General features: G+C 39.8%; 1 protein-coding gene across 1 annotated transcript in view; it reads left to right on the top strand.

Annotated features, from left to right (window-relative positions):
* The window catches only part of Adgrv1 (adhesion G protein-coupled receptor V1), a 541812-nt gene that overhangs the window by 114712 nt on the left and 402816 nt on the right, over positions 1-24284 (top strand). The window contains exons 35-42 of the mRNA XM_076552019.1: positions 11111-11241; positions 11801-11900; positions 13234-13413; positions 14074-14237; positions 16870-16963; positions 19016-19094; positions 19193-19331; positions 20145-20286. Of these exons, the coding sequence (XP_076408134.1) occupies positions 11111-11241; positions 11801-11900; positions 13234-13413; positions 14074-14237; positions 16870-16963; positions 19016-19094; positions 19193-19331; positions 20145-20286 (1029 nt within the window). The remainder of the gene's footprint in view (positions 1-11110; positions 11242-11800; positions 11901-13233; positions 13414-14073; positions 14238-16869; positions 16964-19015; positions 19095-19192; positions 19332-20144; positions 20287-24284) is intronic.

Genomic DNA, 24284 nt, shown 5'->3' with positions numbered 1-24284 from the left:
AATTTGCATTACATTGTTAAATGAATGGTATAAATACAATTAGAAATATACATATAGCATTTTCTAACAATATCAATTTCAAATTTGTATACAATATAAAACAATCCAATCCAATGTAAAGTATTTAAAATTAGTAATTGTCTTTTTCTTTTCTTTCTTTCCTTTTCTTTTTTTTTTTAAACAAGAACCTTAAATCTAATCTCCTTTGCTTAGCCTTTTTCCTAACCCTTGACAATAACTTGTAACCAACCCCCCTAAACACTGAAAATTATCCCAGACCCAAAACCCATTAAAAAGACCAAAAAACCACCCGCCCCACACCACCTCTTTGGGAATGTGGGCGTCGTATTCTTAAAATTGCTTCCTGCTGGGTATGGGCGAAGTTTTCTTTATCCTGAAAGAAAAATTTTAGGTTAATTGTCATATTCTAGGAGAGGTAACTATATCCTTCATTATCCAGTCTGTGTATAATGCCAAAGTTCAGGGTTTATCTCAAGTCCTTATTCAAGTAGTCTTTGAGACTGGATCATCTCAGCTAGTCATCTCAAAATTGCTCTGAGCACCTTGTAGTTCAAAGCTGATCTGTGGATTATGTTTGTCAGCTTAATGATATTATTATTGTCCACGTGGAATTGTTGTTGTTGTGGGGCCCCATCTTCTTTCTGGAGACTTCAGTTGATGTTAGGCCTGGCCATGATTTCCTGCAGAAAACTGATAAGAGACTCGAACACAAAAACATATATATGCAGCTAGCCTTTTTTCTAGAATTAGTTAGTACTCTATGTGACCATTCATATCTTAACAAAGTTTAAAATGTATATATATATATTAATCTTGTAAATTTTGATATAAAATTTATACTTTGAGAAAAGTTTAAAGAATCAGAATAGAATCAAAGAGTTGAGATTAGTAATAGAATAGTCCCTTAATTAATTTTGCTTTTGTCCTGTACCATAGCAGAAGATGGCTCTTATTCTGGCATGATACAGGGAGTTTGCATTTACCTTTTAACAACATGCTTGATTTTAAAGAAGGAGAGAGCCATTCTCCAACTCCAAAGTCAGCTTTAAATTTTAATTGAACTGGGACTGTTAGAAGACCAATAGTGTTAAATCTTTAGAGAAAAGCAGAAACAAACATTTAGGAAGACATAAAATTTTTTTAGATAATATATACCCATACACCGTTTCACTCTGTTTCTTGGGATAGATGATTTGTCACTTTTCTTCAGTTGTCTCATTTGTCCAGTGTTCTTCAGATTCCTTAACCTTCATTCTCCTACAAGACAAAAACAAAAACCTTTCCCCAAGACTAATTTTGGGGATGTTTCCTTTTGACAAGTTATTATCTGATTAAATGAAAAGACATGTGTTACAGGTACAAGTTAGTTTAAATTGGATGTTCATGCTGGTTGATGAACTATCACCTCCTCTAATTAAGAGGTCTCTCTTGTTCAAATCGAACCTTTATCAATTTTGATGGTACCCACAGCTTATCTTCTCCTGTAGAAACAAAAGCAAAACCTCGTCCCCAATGTAATACATACCCTGGTTTCCATTCTGAGGTCAGCACATCCTTAAAGTATATAGGCTGATTTAATTCTGTAGTTTTTTCTATTATCCAATGTCTCTCTGCAGCTGTTGTTCCTTTCTCATTGGCATTCAGAAAATTCAAAGTTAGAAGAGCATTATGCAGTCTATTTCTGGGGGTTTTTGTTACCCATTTCTGTTTATTTAGCATATCCTTTAGAGTTCTGTTTGATCTTTCTATAATTGCTTGACCTGTAGGATTATGTGGTATGCCTGTAATATGCTTTATATTGTAATAAGCAAAAAACTGTTTCATTTTAACAGAGACATATGATGGAGCATTGTCAGTTTTGATTTGTGCAGGTATACCCATGATGGCCATAACTTCTAGCAAATGAGTGATTGCAGAATCAGCCTTTTCAGAACTCAAAGCAATTGCCCATTGAAATCCTGAAAAAGTATCAATGGTGTGGTGTACATATTTCAGTTTTCCAAATTCTGCAAAGTGAAACACGTCCATCTGCCAGATTTCATTTCTCTGAGTACCCTTTGGGTTACATCCTGCTGGTAATGGCGTTTGATTGTAGAAGGAACAAGTAGGACATTTCTTTACTATTTCTTTGGCTTGTTGCCAGGTTATGGAAAAATCCTTTTTTAAACCTTTACTATTAACGTGATGTTTTTTATGAAATTCTGAGGACTCCAGCACATTTCCTATCAATAATTTATCAATCTCATCATTGCCTTGTGCTAGAGGGCCTGGCAGACCAGTATGGGATCGAATGTGAGTTATATATAAAGGATGATTCCTTTTCCTGATTGTATCTTGTAATTGAATAAATAGTGAAGTTAATTCTGAAGCATCAGGGATAAATTCTGCAGTCTCAATATGTAACACCACTCTTTCAGCATACTGAGAGTCAGTTACTATGTTGAGAGGTTCTGAAAAATCCATTAATACCAACAGAATAGCATACAATTCTGATTTTTGAACTGAATTATACGGACTTTGAACCACTTTACTTAAATTTTCTGATTTGTAACCTGCCTTTCCTTCTTTGTTGGCATCTGTATAAAATGTACGAACTCCAGATATGGGTTTTTGCCGTACAATTTGAGGCAAGATCCATTCAGCTCTCTTTATAAGATCAATTCTATTGCTTTTGGGATATTTGCTGTTAATTTCTCCCAAAAAATTACTGCAAGCTCTTTGCCAAGGTTCACTTTCTGTCCATAATTTTTCAATGTCCTCCTTAGTTAATGGTACGACAATTTCTGCTGGGTCTATGCCTGCTAATTGACGAAGTCTCAATTTTCCTTTGTAAATCAATCAAGATTTTTTCCACATAAGTTTTTAATTTTTTATTTGGTTTATTTGGTAAAAATATCCATTCCAATATAATATCTTCCCTCTGCATTAATATTCCAGTAGGAGAACGCCTAGAAGGTAAGATAACCAAAATGCAATCCAGCTTTGGATCAATACGATTCACGTGTCCTTCATGCACTTTCTTTTCTACCAAGGCTAATTCTTTCTCAGCTTCAGGTGATAATTCTCTTGGACTATTTAAGTCCTTGTCACCTTCTAAGGTTTTGAACAAATTAGTCAGTTCATCATTTTTTACCCCAACAATAGTTCGTAGATGAGAAATATCTCCAAATAATCTTTGAAAGTCATTAAGAGTCTGTAGTCTATCTCTCCGAATTTGCACCTTTTGGGGTCTAATTTTTTGTAGCTCTATTTTATATCCTAAATAATTAATAGAATCTCCTCTTTGTATCTTTTCAGGAGCAATTTGTAATCTCCAGCAAGGCAAAATTTTCTTTACTTCTTCAAACATTATTTCTAAAGTATCTGCATTTGAGTCAGCTAGTAAAATATCATCCATATAATGATAAATTATAGATTTAGGAAATTTTTTACGTATCACTTCCAATGGCTGTTGTACAAAATATTGGCACAGAGTTGGGCTATTCAACATTCCCTGTGGGAGGACCCTCCATTGAAATCTTTTAACCGGTTGAGAATTATTATAAGTAGGCACTGTGAAAGCAAATCTTTCTTTGTCTTTTTCTTGTAAGGGTATTGAAAAGAAACAGTCTTTTAAATCAATAACTATGAGAGGCCATCCTTTTGGTAACAGAGTAGGCAAAGGCATCCCAGATTGTAGAGAGCCCATTGGCTGAATAACTTTGTTAATTGCTCTAAGGTCTGTTACCATTCTCCATTTACCAGATTTCTTTTTAATAACAAATACAGGAGAATTCCAAGGGCTGGTTGATTCTTCAATATGCTGAGCATTTAACTGTTCTTCTACCAGCTCTTCTAAAGCCTGGAGTTTCTCTGTTGTTAAAGGCCATTGCTGGACCCATACAGGCTTGTCTGTTAACCATTTTAAAGGTAGAGCTGTTGGTGTCTTTGGAAGATCATCAGTTATTGTGCCCTGTTCTTGTATAATATGGATGGCTGGTGACCACTCATTAGAACAATATCTTCTAATATTTCTCTCAGTAACATGTGCAAGTTTATGATTTGTTTCTGAGATTGGAGGGATGTTAATCTGAGTATTCCATTGTTGCAACAAGTCTCGACCCCACAGGTTCATAGTTTTGTTAGCCACATATGGTTTTAATTTTCCTCTCTGTCCTTCTGGACCTATACATTCGAGCCATCTTGCACTCTGTTTCACCTGAGATAATGTCCCAATTCCTAACAGTTGAACGTTTACCTCCTGAAGAGGCCAAGATGGATGCCAAAATTCTGGTGCAATTATGGTAACGTCCGCACCTGTGTCTACCAGACCAGACAACAAAACACCATTTATTTTTATCGTTAATTTTGGTCTTTGTTCATTAATAGAAGTTTGCCAAAAAATTTTCTTTATGTTTTCTCCTGAATTTTCTATTCTCTCTGTTTCATCATCCTGACCAGCATGATTTATTCCAATAGGCATTTGGTTATTTAATCGCTCTCCAGAGCAGGCATTTCCTCTATGGCTGCAGGAAAGGTTTGAACTGGATTTGCACTGGGGGCCTGCCTGAGGCCCCTCTGGGAGTTTCCCGAAGACTGAGGCAAAGGATTACCCTGTCTGTCCTTTGTTGATCTACATTCGTTGGTCCAGTGTTTTCCCTTACCACACCTTCTGCATACTCCAGAAGGAAGGGGCATTCTGTTGCCATTGTTCCTTGAAGAAACATTGTTTCTGGGAATGACCTGTCTACAGTCCCTTTTCAAATGTCCTTGCTTTCCACATCCAAAACATCTAACACTCCTCAAACCTTTTGAAATTACTTCTCCTACCCATGTATCATCATGCTCATCGGCTTCAACATTAATTGTTTCTCTAATCCAATCTTCCATAGGTGCAGATCTTGCCCTTAATGGCCTGATCATTCTTTTGCATGCTGCATTTGCATTCTCAAAGGCCAAAGATTCAATTATTGCCTTACCAGCTTCTGAATCCGAGACCATTCTCTTTACTGCTGAAGCCAGTCTTTGTAAAAAATCTGTAAAAGACTCTTTTGGGCCTTGCTTCACCTTTGTAAATGACTCAGATTTTTTTCCTGGTTCCTCAACTTTGTCCCATGCATTCAAGGCTGCCGTTCGACATAAAATTAGGGTTTGGACATCATATAAACATTGTGTTTGTGCTGAAGCATATTGGCCTTCGCCCATAAGCTGATCCTGGCAAACTTGTATTCCTTTATCCCTCCATTGTTTTTCTATGTTTTTAGCCTCCTCCTTAAACCAAGTCAGAAATTGAAGTCTCTGGCTGGGTTCCAGAACACCTTGTGCAAGGTCCCGCCAGTCCTGTGGTACTATCCTATTATATGTTGACCAAGAGTTTAACATTTGCTTTACATATGGGGAATGCATGCCATAAGATACTATTGCCTCCTTAAACCTTTTTAAATCCAACATTTCAATTGGAGCCCAAGTATTTTGTGTAGCCATTTGATCAGGCATCTGCTGTACGGTTACAGGATAAATTAAGGGTGACTGTGTGAAAACAGGCTTTCTTTCTCCAACCTTATGATCCCGACTTGAAACAACTTCACTGTTAATTTCTTCTGTCTGAATTTTTACAGGTTTAACAAGTTCTTCTAAAGCTGTTATCCTGGCACTTAAATTGACTATCTTTTTATATATTAAAATGTGGATTATTGTAGTGATAAGGTGCATAATTCCACCAATACTAATATTATATAGTTGTTCCATTGCCAGACTGCCTAAAATTTCGAACAAAAACCAATTTTCTTCCAATGTACACATAAAACCCATTTGTTTTTTAATGTGGAAAAAAATTCTCTTTTAGATAGTTTCCTTTAAAATATCTGATATGTTATGACTTACCAAATCTGCGTAGAACAGTAGAAATCCGAGGGGATTTTCAAAGCAGCCACCTAGTGTCCCAGGTGTAAATCCAAAGAGAAAGAGAGAGAGAGAGAGAGAGAGAGAGAGAGAGAGAGAGAGAGAACAAGAAAGCATAGCTGGCTAAAGTTTAAATGCAGCCACGTGTTCCCTCTTGTGCCGAGTCAAGGCTTGGGTCTGACTTCCTTAAGCTCCGACCACGTGCGTTGGCTTTACAGGCAGGGCCCTGTTCGGCAGGGCAGGTCTGAGTTGTTTGTAGCACCGGCTTTAAGCAAGCAGGATTTAAGCAAGCAGCTCACCGATAGTCCAGCCTGAGGTCAAGCAGAACTAGACCCAGGCTAAGAATCCACTGCTCGGACTAAGAAGCCGATTGCTGCCGGCCACCGCGTGCCGCCGCCGCCGCCGCGGGCCGCCTGCCGCCCTTGCGGGAAAGTGGACCTGCCGCCAAGCCAAGCAGTTTTTAATGGATTCTTTTCACGTTGGGCGCCAGATATAGATGTAACCAACCATCTTATTAAATAAGAAACACAGAAACAATGTAAAAGAGAAAGCCGAGAAGTCAGAGCTCAGAGCTAAAATCTCACCCTTCCTCCTGCTGTCCCAGCTTCGCGAAAAGAGACCTACCTCCTGTCGGTTCACTTTTTTATAGTATGTTGTTCTGCCTTCTCATTGGTTGTAAACCCAAACACATGACTGCCTCGTCACTGTCTGAATGTACAGCCCCCTAGGTCTTAAAGGCATATGTCTCCAATGCTGGCTATATCCCTGAACACACAGAGATCTTATGGGATTAAAGGCATGTGCCACCACCGCCACACTCTTGCTATGGCTCTAATAGCTCTGACCCTGAACACACAGATATCTATGGGATTAAAGGCGTGTGCCACCACCGCCACACTCTTGCTATGGCTCTAATAGCTCTGACCCCCAGACAACTTTATTTATTAACATACAATCAAAATAATAATTCGGTACAATTAGATTACCACCACAGACCAGGCTGGACTTGAACTCCTAAGGTTCCACCTGATTCTGCCTCCTGATTCTGGTGTTGAAGTCATGTGCCTCCATGCCCTGCTGGATTTTTTTTTTTTTATTTTTAAAGAAGACACAAAGCTGGGTGGGCAAGGGATGGGGGTGGATCTGGGAGGACCTGGAGGAAGGGGGCAAATACAACCAGAATACAGTGTATAAAATTCCAGAAGATTTAATTGAAATATGTATTAAAGAGAACGTAGGTATAGTACATAGTACCCAGCATCTACTGACGGTGTTTTTAAACTGTCAGACAATTATGTCCTGCAAGCTTATTCTGTGACTGCTTTAGTAGTGATAGGAATGGTGGGTGGAAGACACCTGAAGGAGCAGCATCTGCTGGTGGCTACCGTCGCATCTCAGAGAATCTGCAGACCCCAGACCTCTATTCTTTTGGGGCTGAATGAGTTTCTTCTGAAAGCATATTGTGGTCATTTTGGTTCTGACAGGCACAAGTCTTCAACAAATACAATGAAGAGGAATTAGTAATTAAACCAAATTAGTAATTAAATCCAGTCAGAAAATCCTCACTCTGAGACTGGCCTCCTAGACTCAAGGGCTCTTAGGTAGGCAGTGACAGCATCGGTGCAGACTGGTACTCGGTGGCCTGTGGCATGACCACCAGCACGTCAGAGCAGATGCTGGAGGGACCGACACGTAGTAGAGCGCTCACGGTGAGTTCGATCTCACATACAAGGCCGGGAAGACAGAAGGTGTGATGATTGTAGACAAGTCACCAGAACACACAGAGGATCTGCCATCTTTTCCACCCGTTGCCTTCCTGGATCAGACAGTTGAGCCTGTGTGAGCTCAGGGAATTGCAACACTTGCCAAGGAAAGCCAACAGATCCCACTGAATTTCTACACTCTTACTGTGAAAACAAAAAACAAAAAAAATCAAGACACAGTTTGAAGATCAAAACAGATTTTGGGGGAAGAAAAGTAAACTTTGGCTGTGGCTGTAGATTTATGTGAACTGTATTAATTGCCATGGTTCCTCTCCATTTTAGAACCATAAGAACCTCCAGGAACTAGAATTTATTGCTAGAGTTGCAGTGGACAGAGCAGAGTTCCTACATTTTCATTTATTCACCATACTTATTTAATGAGAAAAATCTGCATTCCTCTTTAGATTGTCTTCAACTTTATTTTTAAAATGACCTTCAAAATAAACTCTTCTCTCTCTCTCTCTCTCTCTCTCTCTCTCTCTCTCTCTCTCTCTCTCTCTCCTCTGGCTTTGGGTGGCTGTGTGGATTCATATTGGATGATTTTTCCAGTGTTGTATAGACCCTGGCAGGTGAGATCATGCATGCCTCAACAAGATATGGAAGGTTGTAACACAAATTGCTAAATTGGTCTTTCAAAAAAACCCTGAGTCAGATATTGGGGTAAATGCTGAAAGATCAGAGAGACAGAGCAAGCCACAGCCACCACTTCTTACCTCACCAGCTCCTCAGCCTGAAGGAGCCTCTAGCTGAAAGGGACACTTCTGCTGAAAGGCCTTTAGTTCCTGTCTCCTCTATCACTTCCTGTCTCAGCCTCTCTAGTGCTGGGATTAAAGGTATGTGTGCTTCCCAAGCAAAGGCATGAGATCTCAAATGCTGGGATTATGGGTGTGTGACTCCTAAATGTTGGGATTAAAGATGTGTGCCACCACTGCCTGGCTCTGTTTCTCTCTTAGATGGAATCAATCTCATGTAGTCCAGGGTAGTTTTGAACTCACAGAGATATGGATGGATCTCTGCCTCCCAAGTGCTAAGATTAAAGGTGTGTGCCACCACTATTTGGCCTCTATGTTTAATCTAGTGGCTTGTTCGGTCCTCTGATCCTCAGGCAAAGTTTATTATAGTACACAATATATCACCACAGAAGGTGGTTCAGGATCCCATGAAATGTTTGTATTTGGATATCAGAACATGTCTCTGCGTTCCCTCCAGTCATTTGCCAGATTTGGAAGGCAAAGGCCTCCTAGGTCTGTTTTTCCTTTTCCCGTGGCTGTTTTTTGAGTACTGCCTTGTGAAGGTCACCTCTGACATAAGAAGTTCCTTTTCTCAGGAGGCAATTTCAGTGGCTTTGGATCTTGGGAGTCTTCCTGAAAGAAGCAGAACCATGTCCTTCGTTTTCATTAGAGCTTAGAAAATTGAATGGCAAGCCTTAAATTGTGTTTCTGCCAATAGATGATTTCCAAAGCAGATGCTTATGGAGTAGCGTTAGATGCTGAGGGTTACATGGGGCAGTGTTGAAGGGAGCTTTTTACTGGTTTCCTCTTCTGTGCGTTTCATTTTGCCCTTCATCACGGAATGGTGTCTTTATTCCCATATCTTTGTATACAACTAAACAACCTCAACCTTTTAGTAAGAATATTCGACCCCTCTCAACACAGACAGTCGTTGACCTGCCCATCTTCTTGCTTTTTGTGCACTTCTTGAAATTCTCAGTGTTTTTGAAGTAGTGTCAGGTTTGGGGATTTTGGAAAGTTTGCCCACCATGACTCTAGAAACCTTGTCATTGACACTACCCATAAAGCATGTCAATAACTGCAAAGCTCTCCCTCTGCCTGCAGTACAGATGTGCTCTGAAGGAAGCTCTCTGTGTGCACAGAGGAGCATCTCTAGGAGTTCGCGTTTGTGTTTGTCCATGTGGATTATGCACATGTAAACCTGTTAAGTGATGCTCGGGCAACGGTGGCTGATTGTATACTCTGAGCTCCTCTTAACTCTTTGAAGTATTCTTCTCGTGACCATCAGTTTTCCTAAGTGTTGAACAAGAAAACAAAGACAGCCTACTAAAGTAGTGATGACTAAGTCCTTTTGTATTAAAATACTTAATATGGATTTAAAAATCTTTCTAGTGTTTTGCCTTATAATTCCTGACTGCCCACAAATAATTCATTTTAATAAAATTTTGTGTTTAGATTTAGCAGTACAATTTTATTGCTGTTTATTTGTAATTTGTAGTCTTTAAATGAATTGAACTACAATATTTTAATTTAAGAAATTTATATTAGATGTAATGTTTTGAGGCCTTAAGCTGTATCCCAGTGTGTGCTTGTCTAGCAAATATGAGGCCCCTTGGTGGGGTTTTTCCAGAAATATCAAAAATAAAAATAAAGAAATGTGTATTTAGATCGATTATGTTTAGAAGTTTAAAAATTATAGTAGTTTGAAAAAAGTAGAATATGGTGTTCATATTTTATTTCTACTCTTATTTGAAAAGTGTTGGAAGATTACTAAGATACACAAAAGCTGTTTTTTTAAATGGCATCTTAAGTGAATATTTGTGTATTTCAACTTTTTTTTGTGATACAAACTGCAAATAAAGATGTGTTCTTCAAACCTTTTAAAATAATACTGATTCCTGTTTCATTATAACTTCAATGATGTTGTTCATAGTGTACTGCAACTTATATTTATCATTATGCAGAATTAGCAATTTGAGCATAGTTTTAGCAAGCCATGTACATCAGCATAGTTCCAAATAGCCTCCTTTGCCCTTTCAGCAATTTGAAAGAAATGACTCTGGAAATTTTCTTAAGTTTTGTAAAATGTTACATGTTGGTAAAAGCCAAGAAAGGGAAATAGTTATCCGGTTACTAGGGAATGCTAATGTAACTGTGCTGAAGTGACAGATGGACAGATTTGACTCCTTTCCTTGTATTCCTTTTATAAAACAAAATCCTTGGTGATATATGTAAGTTGCAACCTAAACAAATGTGATTTTGAGATATCTACAAGCATTTTCATGCATGTATTGTATAAAGTCACATTGCGTACTGGTGTAAGGAATTTGTGTCCTTTGGGGAGACGAAGGAAGGAATTTCCTTGTGTCCTTACTAGTTTAGACTATGAAGTGGTAATGTTACAGAAGACTGTGTTCTGGTTCATGTTTTAGAGTGTTTACAAGTTTCTTTCCCATTTTACCAGCTGCTTTCTCAACTTTTGTAGTACATCTTGTATTTCCTGAAGTTCTACCCACAGAAAGTATTTGGAAGAAGGATCTCTGTGCTGATGAATAACAAGATGTGTAAAGCACCTGGAAGATTCACAACAAAACAGTTCTGTTAAGTTCCTGGAAAAGGACCTGAAATAGTTTCATACTTGAGTTTGGGTTTTCTTGAGTTCAAACGTGAAGTTCATTCCCATTAAGTGCTTGTAATCTGCACTTTTTACTACAGGAGAAATTCTGCAGTTCCATGTGATCAGAACACCCCCTGGTCGAGGAAATGTCACTGTTGACTGGAAAATTGTTGGACAAAATCTAGAAGTCAATTTTGCTAACTTTACAGGCCAACTCTTCTTTTCTGAGGTAATACCATGAAGAAAAGTTTGCCATATATTTTTAGAAGAACGTGCAGCATTTTGAGGAAAACAGAGTAGAAACTGAGCACCACTATACTGCATTTATTATCATTTTATCCACTTACTTGTTTGTGTTCTTCATTGATGCATTTAGCTTCTGTCTTCATTTACGATGCTTTGATGTAGAGCCAAAGTCCTGTCCTGTCACCTTGTGCACTGGGTTGAGCATCTGATGACTGGAGCCCCACATTCCTTTTGTTTTCTCATTTTTTTCTATCATCACTCCTGCAAAGATCTCTTCGTGATGCTGCTTTCTCATATACATCAGTCACTGATTAAGATTTAAATTGATTGGCTCAGTGGTCAGAATGTCCAGTTAGTGTCTCTATGCTTTAAACCTGCTACCTCATGACTCAACGATTTCTGTTTAATTAATTTCTAAGACAATGTTTGGTTCAAATAAAGCTATGTTTGACTGCAGGGCATAAGCACAAGGCCAATGAAAGCAGGAGAGAGTTTATGTGCAGTAACAATACAAGCATGGTATTTCTCTCTGTTTGGCACAGGGGACATTGAATAAAACAATATTTGTACATTTGCTGGATGACAATATTCCTGAGGAGAAAGAAGTTTATCATGTCGTTCTGTATGATGTCAAGACACAAGGTAATTTAGAATCCATTTTTGAACTTTTCTTTGATATTTTCATTTCAGAAAAGAGAGAAATGAGGTAGTTTCTATCACTATGTTTAACAGGTAGGTATGTGCCAACCTAAAGAAAGTTACATTGGAGAGCATGGTGCTGTACATATGCGATCTGTGTGCTTAGAAGGCTGAGGCAGGAGGATTGTGAGATTCATCTCACATTGTAAGTGCCAGGCCAGCCAGAACTACAAAGTGAGATCCTGTCTTTTCGAAGAGGTTACTTTAAATACTATCTGTACCACATCAATATACTGGAAAAAAAAAAACCTTCTAGGATGGCATGTAAACACTTGTCCTTATGGGCTGAAAGAAACTACTTTAGAAGTTTTGCTGTATAGGGCTGGGAAGACGGCAGAGTCAGCGACGTGCTTGCTGTGTGACGGAAGACCTGAGCTCAGATTCCCAGCACCCAGCTGGACGTGGCTCTACATATCTGTAATCCCGAGCATCCCTACAGCAGGGTGGGAGACGGAGGCAAGAAAGTCCTTGGGAGCTCATGTGCTGGCTAGGCTGGCATATGCAATGGCAAAAAACAAAAGACCTTGTCCCAAATAAGTAGAAAGAGAGGACCTAGATCCGTGGTTTTCCACTGATGTCCACATGTCCACTGTTGTGGCGCGCGCGCGCGCACACACACACACACACACACACACACACACACGCACGCACGCACGCATGCACGCTCACGCAAAGAACCCACCCATAATCATACACAAACAAGTGTAAAAATGATTTTAAATGTTCTCCTGCTGCTGTGCAGTGGTGAGTTTTCTGAGACAGGTTCTGCTATGTAGCCCAGGCTGGCCTCAACTTTATGTAGCCTAAGTTATCTTCAAACTCATGATCTTCCACCTCAGCCTAAGGAGAGCTGTGTGACATGCGGGATATTTATTTATTGAAGAAAATATATTTCTAAAGATAAAAATTTCTGAATTTGTTTTAATGTTAGAAAACCAACTTAGATTTTTGTACCAATTACTGTTTATGGGTAATTTAAATTTGTCCATTTTTTAGCAAATTTCTCGAGTAAGTTTTTTTTCTTATCTATTAATTTCTGTAATTCAGACAACCAGTATAGTCGTCAATCATGACAATAACATCCACATAGAAGAGTTCACAGTTTGTTGAGTGGGAGGAAAATGGGGTGCATATTGTTTGCCAGCCTGGTGATTTCTGGGAGGGGCGTGAGCGCTGGCCTGGCTTCACAGGCTCAGCAAACACATAAGCGTTTTAAGAATTCTGAAGTTCCTGAAAAGCCCATTTGGCCTACTGATGGGCTCCTTGCTATGTTTAGGAGTCTTGCCTGCCGGAGTCGCTCTGCTTGACGGCCAGGGATACGCGGCCGTCCTGACGGTGGAAGCTAGTGACGAGCCTCATGGTGTGTTAAACTTTGCTCTCTCCTCAAGATTTGTTTTACTGCAGGAGGCTAATGCAACAGTTCAACTGTTCGTCAACAGAGAGTTTGGATCTCTAGGTTTGTATTCCTTTGGAATAAGTGGGCAAGGGCCTAGACATTTTGTTTTATTTTTAAAATTCTATTTTAAATCCATGAAAGAAAATGATCTTCAGGACAGAACTTTGTAACTTCTTTATTTTACAAAAGTTAAAGGGATTATCTGTTTTTGCAGAAATGCCGTGGACCAAACATTCAGTCGCAGGGCAGAGAGCAGCAGGTTGCTCTGGGATCTGCTTACTAGGATGGGCTTGGCCTGTGTGGCTGTTCTTCATGCTTTTCATTATTCTACTGGGACAAGTAAAAGTATAATAAAGCAAATGAGTATGCCAGGCCCTCAGGGTACAGACTTAAAGTGACTACATCAGCACTTTTACCCTGCCCGATTTGGCCAACACAAGTCCCATAGCCAAATTGCAAGTCCAGAGACAGGGCCTGCATCTTGACGGTCGTAGACCATCCCTGTGCTCTAACACATGTGAAAGTCGTACGCATGCGCAAGAGTGAGGTATGGAACTTACAGTGACGGTCGTAGACCATCCCTGTGCTCTAACACATGTGAAAGTCGTACGCATGCGCAAGAGTGAGGTATGGAACTTACAATAAAAGGGAAGAGTTCACAGTGAGACAGTTATAAAGGTGTAGGTAATCATAAAGTCTTTTTCTGACAAATTCCCTCAGGAGCTATCAATGTCACATACGCCACGGTTCCTGGACTAGTGAGTCAGAGAAATGAAACAGAAGGGACGCCAGCGGAGCCAGAGGTTGACTTTGTCCCTGTGACAGGCTTTCTGGTTTTAGAAGAAGGGGAGACAACAGCAGCCATCAACATCACCATTCTTGAGGTAAACAGTGCTGTTTCCATGATCTTATAATAAGCCTAAATAATCACAGAGAAAGTAGAAATGGATAGAACATTCTATGTATAACATAAACAGTATAATGTGGTTAGTAGTTTCTAATAACTTTGAATTTAGAGGTAACAATTTTCATGATGACTAACATTATATTTAATACTTTTTAGTTGTCTCTATATTAAGTATCATTGTCTTTAATATTTGTAAATTTTCTTTAAATCTTGAAAACTCTACTGTGTGTAGAGATTCTGAGAATCCGTTTGTTGATCTCCCCTGCTGGTGGCTTTTAATCGGGTTATTGCTTTCCCTGGTATTTTTTTTCTTTCAGATCCCCCTTGGGATCTCCATTTGTGTTTAGACTGGCCAATGTGCTGTTGTGCATTTTATTATAGAAACATTGTGTGATAGATATTTCCAAAGTGGCTTTGGCCTAAGAGGTTCCAAGGGAGTATTTTGATAATGTCAAAGGATTCACTGAACCCACAGGTTCACGTAGATCATAGTCTTTGTGGGTAAGATTAGTTAAATCAGAGAAATGGCAAACTCTCTAGAGGCTGATGGCGGAAAACAAGGTTATGGCCAGACTTCATCAGTGGTGACTGAAATTGCACCGTCAATGAGTTTCATAACGTGAAATCTTGTGTCGTTTGGGGATTGGGGTTCATCTGTGTAAATGGACTTCTAGGCAGTCATGGGAAGATTGTAAACAGAAAGAGTGCAGATGGTGTATGGGAATGACTATGTATTTGGAAATACATTTCTGTCATTTTGTATTTTCAAGCTTTTATTCTGTCAGGGGCTTTTTACAATCTTATTAGTAATATAAGCTATATACCCTGTGATGTTAGTTGCTATTTCCACTGTACTGTGGCCCTTTGCAACACAAAAAAACTAAATCCAAGAATGAAAGGCACTCTCATGTCAGTATGTAACAGGTGAAGGATCTGACAAAACTTCTAAACAGTCATTATAAAAGCCTCATCTGTTAATGTAGCTAATTATATACTATAAATACACCTTATAAACACACACACACACACACACACACACACACACGGACTTGCTCCCTGGTTATGTGCACTTTTAAAGTAGAAATGCACTCTCCCCCACCCTGCCCCCACCTCCAAGTCTGGTTTTGTGATCAGGGATGCGGGGATGCAGGGATGATGCAGGGATGCAGGGATGCAGGGGTGCAGGGATGATGCAGGGATGCAGGGGTGCAGGAGTGCAGGGATGATGCAGGGATGATGCAGGGGTGCAGGGATGCAGGGATGATGCAGGGATGCAGGGATGCTGGGATGCAGGGATGATGCAGGGGTGCAGGGATGATGCAGGGATGCAGGGATGCTGGGATGATGCAGGGATGATACAGGGATGCAGGGATGATGCAGGGATGCAGGGATGCTGGGATGATACAGAGATGTGGGGATGCAGGGATGATGCAGGGATGCAGGGATGCTGGGATGCAGGGATGATGCAGGGATGATACAGGGATGCAGGGATGATGCAGGGATGTGGGGATGCAGGGATGATGCAGGGATGATGCAGGGATGCAGGGATGCTGGGATGCTCCCTTGCACGGCCTTCTCTGTCTGGCCATTTTCAGCCCTTATTCCCTAAGCCATGCTAGTTTAACACAGAGCAGGCCCGGCATACAGACTGAACAACTGTAGGGTGTAGTAAGGAGGGTTGCTGCTCATGTTTGCCTAGATCCTCAGGCCTGTCTAGAAGTCAGTTTTTAGCTTCCTGTTTTCTCACATGGAAACATGTCTCCAATAAATTGAAAAACATGTTGGTATTTATGTATTGATACTTTAGACTAGCTGTTGTCTGTCTGTATCTATATATCTCTATCTGTCTATCTGTCTGTCTGTCTGTCTGTCTGTCCATCCATCCATCCATCCATCCATCCATCCATCCGTACACACACACAGTTTCTGTGTAAACCTTATAAACATTAGCAGCCTGTTAGTGACTTCTGACATGGGTTTTACTTCTCCTATGTTTAGCGCACCTTCATTGTTTTCATTGTTAATTGTGGGACTATTGATTAATAATCATCACTATCACTTTCAAAGGATTCCTCGAAGCTGGACATTCCACATACGCTATTTTAAATCATTACTCACAAACAATGCCATAAAAAAATCTCCATAAAAAAGCACTGTGAATTTGAGGCCTTGGAATGCAAACAGCTTACCTCAAATTCCAGAGGTTGTCCTCAGCCTTCCTGTTGCAAAGCTTCATTGCTTCTCCAACGTCATTCCACTCCTCATTCTGAAGAGCAGGTGGTGGGGGAAATTGACACCCTTTGCTTATGTTGTATTTAAAATAATTAGGTTCATATTGTTAGATAGTTGGTTTGCTTATAAACTGTGCTTAAAGTGTTATAATTTTGAGTTGGTTTCATAGTGATCAACCTAATAACTTTCATATATAAGTTTAACACTATTATAGTTATATTTTCTAATTAAATACTTTTACTATGTATTTGTTTTCTATTGTATATTTGCTGTTTATACATATGTATTTGTAGTATAACTTAAAAAGCAGCTTATAAGGAATAATTCCTTTAAAAATAATTAAGGCTTTTTTTTTTTAATGATTGTAACTTCTGCAGGATGATATACCGGAGCTAAAGGAATATTTCTTGGTGAATTTAACTCATGTTGATCTCATTATGGCTCCTCTAACTTCGTTTCCTCCCAGACTAGGTAGGATGGCTCTCTTTTGTGAATCTTTTTACTGACTTCAAATGAAATGAAGTGACTGCATTTTAAAGTCAGAAGTGTTCTTTGTTATGTTTTCTAATTTTAGCTGTGTGTGAAATATGATGAGCATTTTAGACTTATTCTAATTTAGAGACTATCATTACAATTGTGTACAGCAATGTAAAGGCAATTATTACTACGATGCTGTTTGGATTTTACGACTACGCTGTAGCCAGATCTGTGATCTGCAAAGCAGTACCACTTCTTTCAAAGTAGTTTCCTTTCATTTTCTTTCAAAAACATAATTACCTATTTTCATAAGCTGCCCACTTCATTTTTGTTAAGTTAAACATGAATTTTGTGTTTTCTGCTTCTGCTTTTCTGACCTTTGATCTTTTTTCTTTTCACGCTTTTAGAAAACTTAATTCATTACAGACTGAAAGGTAAAACTTGAACCTTGGTAGAAACTTATGTAGACCCTTCAATAAGCTGCATCCCATGTCCTTCTGGAATGTATGTGACGTGTGCGTAGTGAGAAGCATCAGGGTCAGTCTGTCCCACTGATCCTGCCATGGGCAGTAGTCTACAGGCCAGAGGGGAGTGAGCCTGGAGGAGGAGGCGCAGCAGGGAGCTTGGACAGGGGTAGTGGCCCGAGGACTCATTTCTAAGGCTTAATGGAACAGCTTTGAAAATAATAATCAGTTTTCTACATGTCCTGGCTGAGTCTTAGATATTCCAGTGACTAAGCTCTTTATGTCAAGTTTTGATCCAAGGTTGCTCTTGTTCATGCTAAGAGAGCTACCACAGCACTGTGTCTTCCCGTGGCTCCTGTTCAGTGGCGGCTTGAGCAGAGCTCTTTCTGCTCTGATTCTGGTGCTAATTGTTCCATGTGTTAGGACTGCCATCTCTTACATCCCCCATTTTACATATGCCTCGAGTTACAACCAGAATACAAAAGAGCTGTTTTTTCTTCTTTTAAACTAAAAAATTTAACTTTAATCATCTGTGAATTCACCCTCCTTTCAAAAATACTTATTATTTTTGAGATTATAATTTAATTTTAAGATTTCTCCCTTCCTTTTCCTCCCTCTAGACCCTCCCAAATCCTCTTCCCTGCTCTCCTTCAAATTCATGGCTTGTTTTCTCATTAATTGTTTTTGCAAAAATATATATGTATTTTTAATACATATATTCACAAATATAACCTATTAAGTCCATATAATGTTACTTTTATGTATATTTTAACAGCGCACTGTGATTTTAGGTGTCTGGCTGTAAGCCGGAAGTCCACTGGGTCTAAACCCTGATCTTATACTGTCTCCTGAACAGTATTGTTCTCTTCATTCCAAAGACAATGGTCTTCTTACTCCTTTCTACACCTAAGCTACCATGATAATTGTCCTTAACTGAAGGATAAAGTACACACACACACACACACACACACACACACACACACACACACACACACCCGGGGGAGAATCAGTGTTTTAGGATTGAAGAGTAGCTATGTGCAGCGTACTGAACTGTATGGATGGAATACAATACAGATACGAGAACTGTATTTCCGCCCCATCAACCCTTTCCCCCCTGGTTTGTATTAATCTGCCTTGTGTACCACTCTTTGACACGTGTATTTTTCTGTGACCGTCCACCTTTCTCTTTCAAGTTTCTTTTTCTTTTCTCTTGTCTTCTCTGCTCTTTCCACCTGTACCATTTCCTCCCTCCTAAGATACAACAGAGATGTAAATACTGTTTCATTTATTCAAAATGAACCTGTAACATCTGCACCTTGTAATGCCACTCTGCTCTTAGTTGAGTAGTTATACATCAGTAATTCTTGGTAATAAAAATATTTCTTTTCAGATGTCACCAGTACTGCTTTTTATTTTCTTAAATATTTTTCACTACCTACAATACCTGTAGGTATACACGAACATTTATATAACTTCATTCTTTAAATTCTGTGCCAGACAGTGGCTTTAACTATAGCTTAAATGACATTTTATATTCATTTAATATGTCTTATATTCATTTGATACGTCTCTGTCTTATCAGACTCAGAAGGCTTGACTGCACAGATCATCATTGATGCCAATGATGGTGCCCACGGTGTAATTGGATGGCAGCACAGCAGGTAAGGCCAAGGCTGTGTGAGCTCCTTCTTAATTCTGGATTCTTCGCAACTACCAAACAAGTCATGAGAGAAAAATGAGTCCATTCTCTGTATTCCAGATTTGAAGTGAATGAAACCCATGGCATTGTAACATTGGTAGCCCAGAGGAGCAGAGAGGCCCTGGGCCAGGTTTCCTTGTTTATGTATGCCCAGAATCTAGAGGCTCAAATGGGGCTGGATTACATTTGCACTCCACAGGTAGGGCTCTGCATAATCGTTGATGGTCATTTACAATCACTGTTCTTTGGAAATTGTAGTGATGTAGGTGCATGAATAAATTAATCTTAATAACTACTGTGTAGGCTACTCCACAGTGAGACAAGGCATAAGATCTCTATTCTATATCGTTCTCTCTGCTGTAGTAAGTACTTGAATTAAGTTTTAATTCTGTTCTAAATGTCACTCCAAGTTCACTATATTTTGCAGTATTTAATTCTGAAGAATACCAGATCATATATTAAAAATGTTAATTATTAGACTTTCCCAAGAGTGTATCAGATGCTTCTGGAAAATGTTCGCTCCACTCTTTCTTTGTTTTAATTTACTAAAACACTTCAAGCCCTTGAAATATCCTTTAAAAATCTTTGTCTTTTTATTGCCTTTATTCCTTAACCAAATGTTTGCTTTCTTCTATTCTGTAACTTTCACTTGAAATATTTTCAATTTAAATTTAAACAAAAAAAAGAGCATATAAAATTGTGTGAGTGCATGTGTGTGTGTGTGTGTGTGTGTGTGTTTGCATGTGTGTGCTTGCACATGCATGCCAGAAGATGGTATCAGATCTCTGGAGTTAGAGTTTCAGGAATTCACAAGCTGCATGATGAAGGTTCTGAGACCCCACTTGTGTCCCTTGAAAGAACAGCAAAAACATTTAACTGCTGAGCCATCTCGCCAGCCCCTAAAACAGCTCATTCTCCACACTAACAGTTATATGGCGTTGCTTTCTAAACATCTTATGAAAACTCAGGATGAATTCATGTACGTGCTCTTTTCTTTTATCTTTTTGATTAGATTCTTCATTTTGCTGATGGAGAAAGGTATAAACATGTGGATGTTGTGATTCTGGACGATGATATTCCAGAAGGAGACGAAAAATTTCAGTTGATATTGACAAATCCTTCTCCTGGACTAGAGCTGGGGAAAAATACAATAGGTAATTAATTATCCGTTTCCCACAGTCTCCTTTTCCCGTCCTGGCTTCTGCAGTGTGGAGGCAGATGGGATGAGCCTTCTCCTAGCCTCATAAGAAAAGCCCTCCGAGTTCCACATTCAGAAGTTCTCGTGTTAGTGATAACGAGTGGACCCTGTGCGTTTGTGTATGTGAAGCCAACAAGGTCAGAGTAGGTTGATACTAAAAGTAGTATCAAGGGACTTTCTCAATGACTGCAGTTTTTTTTAACATGGAACTCTTTCTGTCAGAATCTGAGTTCTGCTCTGGTTTTGTGTTTAGCTATGAGTAGAATCATGACAATGGTCCTTGCAGTGTTGCTTAGTGCTGTGAGATTTATGCACAGAGTAGGAGGTGCTGAAGTCTCAGACCATGGTGAGAGCTTTGGTCCTCTGGTTGGAATGGTTTGCTATTGTTTCTAAGATCACCCAGTCTCACTGTGGGTTAGGCACTATGATGACTACTCAACAGAGGGAACATAGTAATGACAGAGAAAAACCTCATGGATATACTGAGTTTTGCATAAGAAAACCTGTTTATCTGTATACTTGCTATAATTTTTCATTCTTCGAGAATTTCACACACATTTACAATGAAATATGATTGTATTCACCCACATTTCCCCCTCCACTTCCCCTTGGGTCCCATCTCCTCCAACATGTCTTGCTCCCAACTTTCTGTTATCATCTTCTTTTCCTTCCTCCTCCTTCCTGTCATCATTGTCCTCGTCCTCTTCCTCCTTCTCTTCTTCCACACCTTCCTCCTTCTCTTCCTTTTGATAATCTACCAAACCCAATAGTGCCATCAGTATGTACATGGTCTGGGGCTAGCCGCCGAACACGGGACTAAACTACTAGTGGTAAACCCACAGAGGAGACCGATTCTCTCCCCGGACATCTAGTGATTGCCAATAGCTCCTCTGGAAATGGTGGACCCCCTAGCATCGATGACAGAATTTTGTCTGGCTTGATTTTGAGCGAATCTTGTGCAGGTAACCCTAGTTTCTGTAAGTCAATAGGTGCAACAGTCCTGGCATGTTCTGAAGACAACATTTCACAGAACTTCTCCCCTCGGCTCTTACATTCTTTCTGCCTCCTCGCTTACGATGTTTCCTGAGCCTTGGTAAGTGGGGAGGGGAAGGGGCTTTGATAAAGAGATCACGTTCAGGGCTGAGCACCCACAGCCTTGGGAGAACTTTTAACAGTTACTTCTAGATAGGGAAGTAGTTCATTTGGTGCTGTGTTTGCCTAGCATGTACAAGCCCTGGGTGTGACTCCCCAATACCACATATACTGCACATGCTGGTACAGGCCTGTAATCCCAATTCTCAGGGGGTAGAGGCAAGATGATTATAAGTTCAAGGCCATCCTTAGCTTACCTATGAAATGCAAGGCCAGCCTGAGCTTCATGAGACTCTGATTTTGAAAGACAGTTAGTGTAAGTAGCTAGGGCAGAAGCTCTGTGGAGGAGCATGCTTAACAGTTGCGAGGCCTACTACCCATGGTCAGGGTCTGAACTGGATTTTTCCAGGGTCCTGGCCTCTTATTCAAGAATTAAACAGAGTCACACATATTGCAAAGTAGCAAAGAAGCTTCATTCAAAAGCAAAGTCATAGAACAGATCAGAATACAGTGTTAAGACCGACGTCAGGTTACGTGAGTGAGGGTATTCACGGTTCTGGTTTCTGTTGGGGCTTCTGTTTGTGGGGTTTAGGGGAAGGGCATAGCAGCTCTCTCTTACTAACAGATTAAGTCAGGCAATCAGTTCTCTACTGTGTATATCCCTTCTCATAATGCATCTGGTTTCTATCATATTTATGACAATTTATACATAGGCATATGATAATAAGTAGGGGATTCCCTAAAAGTTCACTTCAGGACATAACTTATTGTACATGTATCCAAGGTCAGTTTAGGCCAGACTGGCACACTGCCCTTAGTTCACAGACTGTATTCCACGGTGTGTTTGAACAGAAACAGGATATTGTGGACAGATTTCTAAGGGGTATCACTTGTTTTCATTGCATAAAGCAGCTGGGCTTCCTAAGAAGCAGACAATTTTCTAGGTGCATTGTTCATCCTTGGGTGTATGGGTACAAAGCTCAAGACTACTGAGTCCCGGGTTGCTAGGCTATTCCTTAAGCTTGCCCCAGATCTTAAGTTTAATCTTCAGTGCCCTCCCCACAAGGTCACTTTAGCTCCCTCAGATGATAGATAACTCAGTGTGCATGAAGAACCAAGTGGAGACTGAATCTCTAACCTGCTTTAGTCAATGGTAACTTCTGAGTTCATAAATTACTACTCGATATAAAAAAATTTATTTATAAAAAAAAATTGAAAGAGTTTGTGTATCCAAGACATGGTTTTAAATTCATTGCTACATTTACAGATATTATTTCCAAGTCCCCAGAAACCATTTTTTTAAGGATGTGGCTTTTGTTCCACATTAAGAAAGCACAAGTCTGGGATGAAATGCTTTTCTTGTCGAGAAGAACAAGTGTAAAGGATTGTAGGAATAGACACCATGTCTTGGCTTAGAGTCATTTGTGCATATTCAATGGAAGCTTAATTAAGACGGATTTCAACAAAGAAAATTCATAGGTTTCCTTAACCACAGGGATCAGAGGCGCGTGGCTTTAGGTGAGGTTGGTTCTAATTACCGCTTCCAGGTCCCTGCCGTTCTTTCTTTTCTCCTTGCTGTTGGAATATTGGCCTCAGCCCAAGAGCACTGTTAGTTATTGTTGCAAGATGCTGCTCAGCATGATTCTTCAACAGCCGTGCACAGCACAAGAAAGAGCACATTCGGGCTCTAGAGTTCCTAAGACAGCTTGAGAGAATTCTGGCCAGAATTACATATGTTGCTGGAGGGCTTCTCTCCAGGCTCCACCAAGCCCCGCAGTCCCATAATCCACTTATAAAATAATCACTCAGACACTTATATTACTGATAAACTGTATGGCCGTGGCAGGCTTCTTGCTAACTGTTCTTTTATCTTAAATTAACCCATTTTTATAAATCTATACCTTGCCACGTGGCTGGTGGCTTACCGGCGTCTTTACATGCTGCTTGTCCTGGTAGTGGCTGGCAGTGTCTCCCCCTCCTTCTTCCTGTTTCCCCAATTCTCCTCTCTCTTTGTCCCGCCTATACTTCCTGCCTGATCACTGGCCATCAGTGTTTTATTTATATAGAGTGATATCCACAGCACTTCCCCTTTTCTTCTTTTTTTTAAAAGGGAAGGTTTTAACTTTAACATAGTAAAATTACATATAACAAAACAATTATCGAGCAAGAATTACAGTTACAATATTAAAGAAGATGTCCTATCTTATATTTGTGAGTTTAAGGTTTTATATCTAACTTATCTTTTATCATAACTGAGGAAATTACAACTATCTAGTTTTCAACCACATCAAAGACCTGAGAAGGAACATAATGGTACCTGAGAAATGGTAGACGGATGCAAGCAACTTTCGGGAATCTTGCAAGAGTAGACCAAGACAGCTGGCAGCCTGGACAGTCATCTAATGTTTCTCAGCATTGTTTGTGCATTCAAATTGGCTACAGGCCTAGAGTATCTGACAGACCATTTTCAGAAGCAGGAATTCTGAGAGACCATCTTACCCTGTCTTGGCAGAGTACAGTGGTCGCTTTCCTTGTGTCCCGCTTGTCCAGAAAGGACAGCATTGCATTTGTACTGTCAGCCATCAAGGCAAGGGCAGTTCTTTGCCCAGTAGGCCATTTTGTGCCAAGAAGACAAACTTCCAAATGGAAATGTCTTAGAAGCCCAACATTCTCTCGGGATCAATTGGTGCAGCCAGGAGCAATTGTGTCTCACGTCAACAGAATTCTAAGTTATTTACATGCCATATTCTCTAGGTCTATGAAGTGTTTGAAGATTACCTATTTATCTGAAATATATCTATATAAATATATCTATGCATACCTAGAAGACTTAACTAACATGGCTACAAATATGATTATCAT

This window comes from Peromyscus maniculatus, chromosome 15 (assembly GCF_049852395.1).
Source record: "Peromyscus maniculatus bairdii isolate BWxNUB_F1_BW_parent chromosome 15, HU_Pman_BW_mat_3.1, whole genome shotgun sequence".
Taxonomy (NCBI): domain Eukaryota; kingdom Metazoa; phylum Chordata; class Mammalia; order Rodentia; family Cricetidae; genus Peromyscus; species Peromyscus maniculatus.
The sequence above is the reverse complement of the archived record's forward strand: the minus strand, read 5'-3'. Positions and strand labels throughout refer to the sequence as shown.